The 11508-nt window shown below is 38.3% G+C and overlaps 2 protein-coding genes across 2 annotated transcripts; both read right to left on the minus strand.

Moving 5' to 3' along the window:
- Nucleotides 1-210: 210 nt before the first annotated feature.
- On the minus strand, nt 211-6364 carry zgc:175214 (uncharacterized protein LOC557610 homolog). Its single transcript, XM_043252642.1, has 6 exons — nt 5322-6364; nt 3491-3641; nt 3034-3076; nt 2146-2187; nt 1376-1458; nt 211-938 (listed from the first exon to the last, which is right to left on the minus strand). Exons 1-6 carry the CDS (start codon nt 5344-5346, stop codon nt 815-817), a joined length of 468 nt encoding a protein of 155 aa, XP_043108577.1. The 5' UTR covers nt 5347-6364; the 3' UTR covers nt 211-814.
- A 1497-nt stretch (nt 6365-7861) lies between these two features.
- On the minus strand, nt 7862-10996 carry LOC122351310 (calcium homeostasis modulator protein 1). The gene is made up of 3 exons (XM_043248280.1): nt 10639-10996; nt 9588-10254; nt 7862-8664 (listed from the first exon to the last, which is right to left on the minus strand). The coding sequence occupies exons 2-3, from the start codon at nt 10137-10139 to the stop codon at nt 7972-7974; spliced, it is 1245 nt and encodes a 414-aa protein (XP_043104215.1). The 5' UTR covers nt 10140-10254; nt 10639-10996; the 3' UTR covers nt 7862-7971.
- Nucleotides 10997-11508: the final 512 nt, after the last annotated feature.

Below are 11508 nucleotides of genomic sequence, written 5' to 3' on the forward strand. Positions count from 1 at the left end.
TACCTTTTTTTTTACATATTTCTGGAGCTGTGTTTGTTTCCCGAGCTTTAGTGTCATACAGTGTCTGTGACCACATTTGCCCATTTCATAAATGATTATCATGAATTTAATAATATTGCTGCAATATGAAATCATAAATGTTTTGCAATAAAAATCCAGCTATCGAAACGCTTCAGGTCCAGCATTTCTTTCATAAAAATGAAAGTTAACCACAAAAACATGACATTTTATTCAAAAACAAACAATACAAAATAACAATGAAAAGGGAACAATTCAAGCAATGGACACGATATTGGATAAGAACTGCTGGTTACTGATTATATATTTAATATTTCTGTAAGGACTACGCAGGATCTTCTTGAAGACCTGTAGTACCGGTCAAACGGACAGTGCACTACACCTATTATCACATATATACGGCTGTCCACCGACAGCAGAAGTTTAACTGCCGAAGTTTAATGTTTTCTTTTGTTGCCTGGTTAGATCCCCTGAGGCAAACTCCTGAGATATTTACCTCTCGTTTTAACATCCGTTACCCAGCATGCACGGTGCGTCTCACGCTTTAGAACCTCGGCACGATACTACTTTTAAAGATTATTGTGGCACGATAATATAGGAGATTATTCTTATGTTTGGCTACTGGCGATATGGTACTGAATCACTAGTGTCGTCCTGGTTTCCCCGCGTTCTCTGGGTCCGCTGTGGCGGTGCATATAGATGGCTTTGGTGAGCCTTGGCAGGTCACATGATATGTTCTATCAGTCGCAGAACTTGAGGGTGTTAAGTCTGGCCGTGGGCCGTACAGTTTCTGGGGTCACACCTCCTCGGGGTCTTGTAGCCCCTCGGCTCCTCGGGGGGCGTCGGTGTTGTGGAGACGCATGATGGGTTTATTGCACATCGGGCAGACGCTGCGGATCTCTAGCCATTTCAGCAGGCACCTGCAAGTCACGCAAATGGCAAACTTTTTTTTTTTTTTACACTTTTACTTGTCGATGCAAAAAGTGCCACCGCAATGTTAGGTTGTTGCTTGTTAGGGTTTGTTTAGCAGTCAGAAGCGTTGTGCATATATAAACATACATTCTTCAAACAAATTGCATTGCTTCGATATTCATTTTAAAACGTTATCTTTATTCATTGATGAATAGGAGTGTGTAAATGGATTTATTCCGTTAAAATACACTGCATTACTAATTTGTATTTATAATAAAGTTCAAAGGTATGATTTTTGAATGTATTTGAGGTGTTTTTAATGCTCGCTGCGTTTCGATTAAAAATAGAATTCTGTAGAATTCTCCTGGCTGTTCTAAAGCAAGTCTTGGCATGGAGTAAATGTTACATTTCCTATTAAGCAAACACTTGTTTCAGTGAAACTCACTTCTTATGGAAGGTGTGTGAACACGGGCAGACGCCCAGCTCGTCTCTGGTCTTGAATTCCTCTAGACACACGGCGCAGGGCTGCTGTGATACACAAGAAACAAGCTATTTTAGTCTCCTTTTCTTTTACACATATAACTCAATTGCTTCAGTAGGATGCAACAGGAATGCGGGCTGTAAGTTTGCCAACATTTCTCTTTGTTTTGGCTTCAGCCACGCTTTTTCCTACTGCATGACGGTACACGGGGCCTGGAGTTCCATTCTATTCTACTGGATATCGCATCTGGATACCCATAATGCAGGTCACCAGTTGGTTGAGAGGACCAGAAAATCCTGCAGAGGTCTGTTTGCATAATCAAGAGTCCACCCTGAGGTTTTTAGAAATCATATGAGCACATCATAACCTAGCCTCGCTCGTAAAGGAATTTTTAATGCACTGCGAGGGAGATCTGAAATGCAGCATCTTTGATTCTGATGCTCGAAAAATAGTCACATAATTTACTCTGCTGGACCTTGTTTATTGTGCAATGCAAATACATTCAAATAAAATTCAGCAGCCAATGTGCCTGTTCATATCTATTAGGCTACATTGTATTAATCTTTTTTCGCTTTTGTTAAAAATGTAATTTTCAATTTGCCCCATATATTTTATGTTTGCTTTTTTATTTTATTTCTTAAGACATTTTCCCCTTTAAAGTAATGCTTTGATACTAAGATCATACACTTTGCACACCACACAACAGTCACACCCAGAGAGCTTATGACACTTACTCCCAGCAGGCTCAGCTTCTTTCCCGCGCCTTTCAACACCACCTTTCATAGAAGAAGAAGAAAACAAAAGAGCAATGTGTTGTTTGTATTTTTACAGTAAACCACTTCAAGTTCAAAAGAGTAATTTCAGAGCTACTGCATCCATTGAACGGGACTGCATTTTCGAGAACAGCTCTACGAACTCGACCGCCGTCGGCCATTGGTCGAACGAACAAATAGCCCCGCCCCCAGACGCATGCTATTGGTCGAGTCAGCGTTGAATCCAGAGCCGTTGAGAGCTCGTTCGGAACCGTTGAGAAACACCTCAGAGGACTATAAAACTAAAAAATAACTTCACAGCGACACCGGTTTATCCTTTTTGAGGTATATTACTATATTACTATACAGTTATCTTTACTTTGAGAAATGTACCTTTCCCAGCCACTGTGAACGAGTAAGTTGCTTTAAGTAACTGGCAATAGTCACGTGCTAGGAGTGCTAGGAGTTTACATAGCATTTTCTTTGAAAACAGTACACCAATGATTTTTAAAAGTAGTTCCCATATTTTATTGTGAGGCCCAGCTATTTTAGAATAATTGGCCTATTATCTGACATAAAATCAAATAAGCTTGATAAACATTATGAAGGTTAAGTACCTCCTTTTGAAAAAGACTAAATTAATTTTTAAGGCTCAGGTTTTAGCGCTCTTGGTTTGAAAATAGCATCCTGTCTTTCTTGTGTCATATAATGCACGGTTCGTATAATAATCCATATATAAAAGTATCGCATCTCACGTTCGCAAACTATACGAGGAGCAAAGCCTATCACGAAGGTCATCTTTTAGATTGGATTTCGTCAAGACTATGGCTAAGACTGTGCTATGTTTTAACCGCATTGTTTCAGGCCCACCTCGTTGTAGCTGTACTGCTCCCTTGTACCTTGCTGTTTCAATCTGTAAAGAGAAGAGGAAAAAAATGAAACACTTCTGCACTTCCTGAGCGTAACTGCAAAACTGCTGTGGGTGGTGCAAAAGAGAGATGTTGTGATTGTGTAATTCATTTTCCTGCAGCATTTCCTGTGTCAAACTCTTATTATGCACACAATACACTTCCACATAATATATGCTAATAATTTACGACGTGTAGACTCAAAGTCTGATTAAATATAGCATTCAGGAAGTCACGTAAATCGCACCATTTAAAAAAAAAAAACAGTGAATAAGATGACTGTATTCATTTTGCGAAGTCTCAGATGTCTCTTTCTGTGTCTCTCTACGTGTCTTTACAGGAGCAGAGAGCAACAGAGGACGGATCTGATTTGTGTAACAGCAGTTGTGCGGGTGTGGTGGATGTATTTGGGTTCTTGCCTGAACAGATAGCAGCAGAAGATTACACTGAGCATGAAGATGAACATGCCTATGCCCAGTACGATGACGTACACGTTGAGCGGCAGACGGTAGATGTCTTCCTCTGACATATCACAGTCTGAATGCTGCAGTCCTAGACCACAGAGGCAGCCTGCACACAAACACACGCTTTAAATAACACAAAGATGTCTCGAAAATATCTGAGCAGGAAGCACGCGGTTCTTTAGTGCGCCCATTTTCAGGAAATTCTGGGAAATTAGCTATGTACAAAACAAATACGAACAACTGTGTAGTTGCCGCCAACAAACCACCATCTGGCCTTTTAGGAAGCCATATGCGCGTTAAAAAAATGTACAATTGATACTTGACTGTTTTCTAACCCTGCTAAGTTCATCTTCATTCATATTCTCCTGTCAGTCAGCATAAGAGTTAAAGATTAACGCAGCGTCTGCAAGAAACCCCCTCGAGAATGATTCATCTAAGGTGCTTATATAGAGGGGCTTCCACAGAGATTATTGTAAGCTTGTGTCATTCTGATGAGATGGTAAAGTGCGATTTAACGTGTGCCATATGCATTCAATTTGTATTATTATTATTATTATTATTATCACTAAATTAGGATATTGAATGAATATCAATTTTTTTCATTCAGAGAATACCATAGTATTACCAGTATATTTGTATTAGTGATTACTGTCATGTTCCTTTGTAGTGCATACAATTTTTATAATTTAAAAAATTGTATGCACTACAAAGGTAAATGGCAGGTCCACATTTGTTAATGCTTTATTCAGAAGAAGTTTGCTTGCTCAGCAGCATCCTGTATACATATGTTTGCACATATACATACACATATTTATGTATGTATTATTCAAAAGTTTGGGGTCAGTAGGATTTAATTAAATTTTTAGCAGTATTTTATTTATTGGTTTACAGAAAAAATACAACCTTTTTAAATCAAAGACCACATTAGATGCATCAAAAATATATTTTTACATAAGATTGACATAAGATTTATATTTTAGAGACAATGCAGTCCTTTGAATGTTATATTCTGCAAGGATCCTGACAAAAATGAAGTACTTTCCATAAAAATATACTTCATATGTTCATTATATTAATGATTTCTGTAGGATCATGTGACACTGAAGAGTGGTTTAAAGTTTTGCATCACAGGAATAAATTATGTCTACAATACATTAAAATAGAGATTAGTCATTTTAAATTGTAATAAAATGTTAATATTTATATATAATGTTTTTCTTGTATTTTTTATCAAATAAATACAACAGGGTGAGCATAAAAGACTTCATTTAAGAACCAATCATACTAACTTTTGAATGGTATGCACGGTATTTGCATACCCAAAAGTCTTGATAATATATAAATATGCCAGTACGCCAGCTGTTTTGTTTGTTTTATCTGGTTAAGTCAATCCAGTTGACGCGTTTACTCAACATATGACATATATAATCAGAATCTGAGCAATTTCTGCTAATAATCAGAATGCAGTCCTCATCTACTTCCTTGGTTATTGAACATTTGCCTCGTTATAGGCCGATCCGTGTTTTTATCTAAAAATAAAACTCTAGACATATCAGTTTTCAGAAGAGCAAAAGGCTGACAGCATGCGGGTTGTTAAAAACAGTCTAGGCATTGCACGTATACTTCTACAATCTTGACAAGCTACTCTTGACCTTTCCAAATAGTTCCCCTTGACTTCTTCAAACTGGCTTCAACATCCCGAGCGGCGAAACCACTTCAGTGTCTAATGCTGGTGGAAAAAACAAACTCAAGTTCAGCTTGGACTTTTCTCGCAAAGGCCACTCACCGTTACACCATTGGAATGGTTGCATGTAATCTGACTCCAAGCACTGCCGCTGCAAACTCACTGCTTGTCTGGAACAGGCAATGCGGGGGCTGGAGGACACAAGCAAAAGCTTGATTCCGGGTTCACTTATTCTCAACAATTTTCCTGACGTTCTTCCCGTAGGTCAGACGGGTCTCAAAAGCAGCTCTTCAAATGACAGGGTGTGCTGTCTTGATTATAGTTCAATTATTCCTCCATTCATCCCACTTTTATGATGTCAGCATCGAAGAACAAAAGATTTCAATCACTCTTTGGCTCCGCTGATGTGAATATGCACAAGGTGCTTTGTTACACAGACAAAGGGAGCATAATGTGCCCTTGATATTCTTCTTGTCGCTGAGATCCAGTCCGTATGTGGCCGGATGGCACTTCTTTGTGTTGTCATACACAGAAGTTGCCAAATTCCTTAATAATAATTCCTGCGTATGGTGGTTTAGCGAGCACTAAACATCCACAACATCCAAACTGACACAAGACTCCATCTACAGTCTTCCCTCAAATCCTCATTGCAAAAGACTTTGGCATGTCTCTCTCTGTCGATTATTCTAGCTCCTCTTCCTTGACGTCGCTCTCGATCCGTCTGTTTTGGGGTTTTTTTAGGTATATTCCTTTATCGAACATCAAGCGGTTTAGAGATCGAAGAGAACTGTATTTTCGCCACCATCCAGCCGCTGGAGTGTTTATGTGTTCGCCTGTGTGGGGGAGTATTTTTTCTCTCCACCTAAAACCATCTGCTCCCTCAGTCCTTCCATCAAGAAAGTGAACCAAAAAACCCCCCCGAACAGTCCCTTAGCTCATTCAACAAATATCCGAGCCAAAACGCAAGCATCTGGGGGTTAAAGATGTGTTCTAGTCGGGCCAGCCAGTAATATTCTCCAGGAAGGCTCCTGCGTCTTTCCTGGCCGCACAGTTTCAGTTTGTAAACAGATCTGCGCTCATGTGATCCTGGTTTGCCTCGCAACTCTGTCCTCCAATCCCTCCCTCCCTTCCTGAGCGATTCCCCTCCTCCAATCCTCTGCACGACTGCAGTCACAGGATGGCCTCCGCTGCCTCTATATGTCTCGCTCAGAGGGCTGCAACATTTTAAAGGAAGTAAGGCCGCATGCATGCGCGCTGCTGCGGAAGCCGAAGGTGACAGACAAAACAATGAGAAAAAGCAACAGTAAAAAAAAAAATAGGGCAGATTGAATTCGCGAACGCAGTGACACGTATATGCAGAGGATCTGATGCAGATCATGTTGCTGTCTGACCTACTAAAGCATTGGCATGATCAAAGCCTGTTTATGTTCAACCGCGGGAATATAATTGTAGCTTTTAAACAGAAAAGGGGGGGGGGGATATAACAGACTCAGGCGACCAACCCCCAACACTATAGTGCAGGTTTCAGCTCTAGAGACAACAGCTGCTGCTTGCCTAACAACCATGTGCTCTTTGTTTCTCTGTTTGTTGCACTCAGCGATCTTGACTTGTCTACGAATTGAGTTTCGCGTTAAGCTGATTGTTAGCTGGTTATCTAACAAATCGCAGATTACACTTCATTCTGAGAATGCCATTCGCAGTCATACAGGTGTTTTTTGATTTTTTTTTCCCAGAGTTGTTAATGGAAACTATAACTATTAAACATAGTTTTTGGTAATTAAAATATAGATATTGGATGAAAAACACTAACTTCAATGAAAATTTATTTGAAATGTTGCCTTGGCAAATAACTGAAACATGCAATTAAGTTTAAAAGGTTAGTTCACCCCAAAATGACAGTTCTGACATTTATTGTTCACCCCCATGTTTCAAACTCGCAAGGCCTTCGTTCAATTTTTGGAGCAGAATTTAAATTTTTGGGTGAACTACACCTTTAAGTTGAAACTAACAGTGAAATATGTATAAATAAAAGCAAAACAGAAATAAGGCAAAAGCATAAGGCATAAACGTAAGGCAAAAGCACATAACAGAATAACTAAAACTTGGAAAAAATCTAAATTGTAAAGATGAATCAATTTTACAATATAAAACAACACAGGCTTATTCAGTGTAATGTGATTACTAAAATGACCAATTAATTATTACTTTTTTGTTAAATTAAAATCACATTTTTATTTGCGTAAAGTTCACTTTATATTTCCTAATATGCAGATTTTATTGTTATGCACATAATTTATCCATAATATTTGTAATGAATTTTGACATTTTTAAAAGTTAAAAATTTAAATATGAATAAAATAATGACACATTCAGTATTAATTGTGCAGAAATTATATATATATGTATATATATACACACACACACACACACACATTTAGTGGGAAATTACATTGACTACCAGAGTGTCAAATGTGGGGATATGTGCTGTATAGTGGCCTCTGGTGGCACAAAGCAAGACAGCATATTATTTAAAATCTTGTGTTTTATTCATCATCTGCTCACATTAATTTACAATTATACTGATATATTTTGCAGAAAGTAGAACAAATAATATCAAATTAGAATTATGATTTTTTGCCTTGGTTATATAATGTGATACATAACTGAAAAGATCTTATATAGTATTTCGATGGTTGAGACAACATACAATAACCAATATAGTAGTATTCCTAGTCATAAATATAAAATAATCTCAAACCTTGCTATAATACACTGCCCATGCTTTTCTATGAGTATTGCATGGAGAAAAGACACCACCATTCACAAATCCATTTTGGCTTAAACTAGCATTGCTACGTCTATTCGTAAAACCGTTTTGTTCTATGCTAAAGCTAGCATTCTCATGTCCCTTGCCAGAATCACTTTGGCCAATATCAAGGCCAGGATTCACATAACCACATTTGAAGCCATTTTGTCCCTCATTAAGGTCAGTTTTATCACAGATATTTTGGTCTTCATTTTTATTAGGATTCATGCTACAATCGCCATTCTGTCCAGTGTTAGCATCCCCAATTTTTTTCAGACTTAGAGGAGGTTTGCACGTGTGCCAGTCCCACAGCACCTTATTCATGGTGTCCTGACGCCGAACGCCCATCAGTTTGTCTTCTTCTGTAGCAGGCTTATCGTCCTCATCGCTATCATCATGTGAATGATCATGAAAGGGTTGAATCTCACCGCTAATACCCTCAAAGTATTGCTTAATGCAGATCTTGGCGAAACTTTTGGCATGTTCTGTGCAAGTCTCGTCAAACATCTTGCGCTCCGTGTCTACATAGTGGGACCAGTATTTGGTTTTGAGAAAGGCAGCCTGAGTGAAGCAGGGACGAATTGCTCTGATCAGGAAAGCAGTGATTGTGATGATCAACAAGAACAACCATCCAAAGGCCTGTAATTAGAATACAAAGAAAGAAAATGCATGTATCAGTATTTTTAGACTCATTGTACAATACCATTAAAACAGGAAGACCATACATTATTTCCAGATGCATTCTGGCCAGGATTTCTATATTGCTTTAATTCAAAGTACCTTCAGAGTGTTTGAAAATGTAAAGAATCAGTGTCATACACTGATTGGTCTGCACATGCAAACAAAGCCAAAACCTAGACATTTTAGGCCATATCGAAATCTTGGCCAGGACGCATCCAGGAAAAATGGCACGTATGGTCACCCTAATTAAAAGTCAAAATTTTTAAGTTAGTCTATGCCAGGGGTCATCAAACCTGATCCTGAAGGGCCGGTGTCCTGCAGAGTTTAGTGCCATCTTGCCTCAACACACCTGCCTGGAGGTTTCTATTATATCTAGTAAGACCTTGATTACCTGCTTCAGGTGTGTTTGATTAGGGATGGACGGGCCTAAACTCTGCAGGACACCAGCCCTCCGGGACCGAACTTGGTGACCCCTGGTCTACACTAATAGTATTAGGCTAGAACACAAATTAAGGATTTTGGATGAAATCAAAGAGCTTTCAGAAAGAACGCAAAAACAATGACTTCTCTTCAGTGTCACCATCTACTGCCCAAGAGTACCACGATGCATGCCTGAAAGAGACTACTTACGAGAATAAAGTACTTATTTTTGTTTTCTTTGCGCACCATATTCTTGTACCTTTTAAAAAATTACAGTTCAGTCACTGATGTCACATGGAGTATTTTAACAAACGTTTTACTACTTTCTGGTAATTCCCTTTCTGTCAGAGAGCTGTTGGATTTCATTAAAAATAACTTAAGTTGTGTTCCGAAGATGAACGAAGGTCCTACTGGTGAGAATGAGTAGTTAATGACAGACTGCAGTAAGCAGATCATCTTACCTGTGAAATGCAGTTTATGTATCTGGTGGCCGCCTCTCTCGATAGGATGTGCTGACCATCATATATATTGTTGCATGGTATTTTAGCCAGTGTTCGTAAGAGTTCCTCCTGAGATAGTCCGTGTCCACTTACATTCTTGTCAAATTCAGACATGTCCAGGTCCATACTATAGGCACACAGGAAGCTTTTACCATCCATTAGAGTCACTGAGATCCAAACGGCTGGTGCGATGAGGGACCGCTGAGATATGGAAACACACATGTACCGCATGACCGCCGGGTCCTTCCTCCGCTGTCCCACCGGCCGTTTCCACTCCTCCGCCAGCATCGAGACATTGTTGTTTAGTACAAAACCCAAAAGGAAGAACCATATAGGTGGAATAACTAGCATACTGATCCCATACGAGTAGTTGTATTCAGGGATACAGGGACAGTTGAATTCAAAAGACGTGTAGAGCTGAGCACTCGCCAGAGCCATGACGCCACAAATACCGTTCATAAAAGACTCTTGGTTGGACTGGAGAATCTGGGCCATCATACGAAACTTATCCATGTTGATACCTTGGACTGGTCTGTCCGAATATTACCCTGTATGAGAAGAAATTTTTCTTGCTTAAGGGTCTTAATGTTGATATTTTACATGCAGAACGTCTTCTGTTTTCTACAATCTTAAAAGTAAAAGGAGAGATATGAATTTTTCAAGGTTAAAAGGTCAGAGGTTTACAATAAATAACAAACTGAGCTAACATGAATATTTTTCATGAACTAACATAATTAGGTTAATGCTATAAATATGCATTGTTCTCTGTTAGTTCATGTTAGTGACAGCATTAAATGTGAACAAACGAGACCTCATTGTAAAGTGTTACCGAAAAATGGACAGTATGCAGTAAAATGTAAACCTTTTTTTTTTCAGAATAATGCACACAGCTGAATTACATGATTAGACGACGTACTGTAAATAGGGTTACGGACCAACTTATTAAAAACGTAATCATGTGCGTCTGAAATAATTGAGCAGCAAAATGCTGTAAAGAAAACTGTCTACTTACAGAATTTTGCAATGTGCTGCCAAATATTCATCCACCTGTCAAAGCAAATGATTCTGTGTCATCTGTTTCAGCCCTAATTATCACTCTCTGACATACAAAACAGCATACACACCTTCTTCCACGTCACGAGAAAGACTCTGAATGGTGAAAATGTGAATCTGTTGATATCCTAATCTTCCGTCTGCTTGTATTTTTGTCTTTACGAACATCACAATTTCAGTATCGATGTAAAAAAGTGTCTATGTATTTTATCATAGTATATATAGTTGATTGCATGTATTTACATAGGTGCTGATACCATGGTAACAGGCGGTGTGGCTCAGAGCACATGCAAAAGTATTGCCTCTCCCTATTCAAATGAAATCTTCTGTGGGATTGCAGGTACAGTTGGTGAAAACTTTTGAATTGTTTACAATGATTATTAAATCAACTATATTTCCTTTAAAACCATCATGATATATATATATATATATATATATATATATATATATATATATATATATATACAGTACATAGTATGTAACCCAGTTTGTACATACAGTACGTAGTATGTATCTCCATTTTTTTTTAAACATGACAGTTACAGGATTGCAGTTATTTGAGTGATCAAAGACTTGTGTCTTAACAAGGTAAGTGGACACAAGCATCATTAAAGAAAACCAAATTAAACAACCATTTTTAACTTCAAAGAGTCCACATGCTTCATTGCTGTGGCATGAACCTCAGCTGGCATCTCTATTGAGACTTTTCAACAACTTTATTCTAACAAAAAATTATTTTTAATAAAATAGGAAAACATATAATATACTCATACTACAAGATTCTAAAAGTTTTCCATTGAATAGTTTAAAATGCACTACTAATGAGTTT

Source organism: Puntigrus tetrazona, chromosome 1 (genome assembly GCF_018831695.1).
Source record: "Puntigrus tetrazona isolate hp1 chromosome 1, ASM1883169v1, whole genome shotgun sequence".
NCBI classification, from domain to species: Eukaryota; Metazoa; Chordata; class Actinopteri; order Cypriniformes; family Cyprinidae; genus Puntigrus; species Puntigrus tetrazona.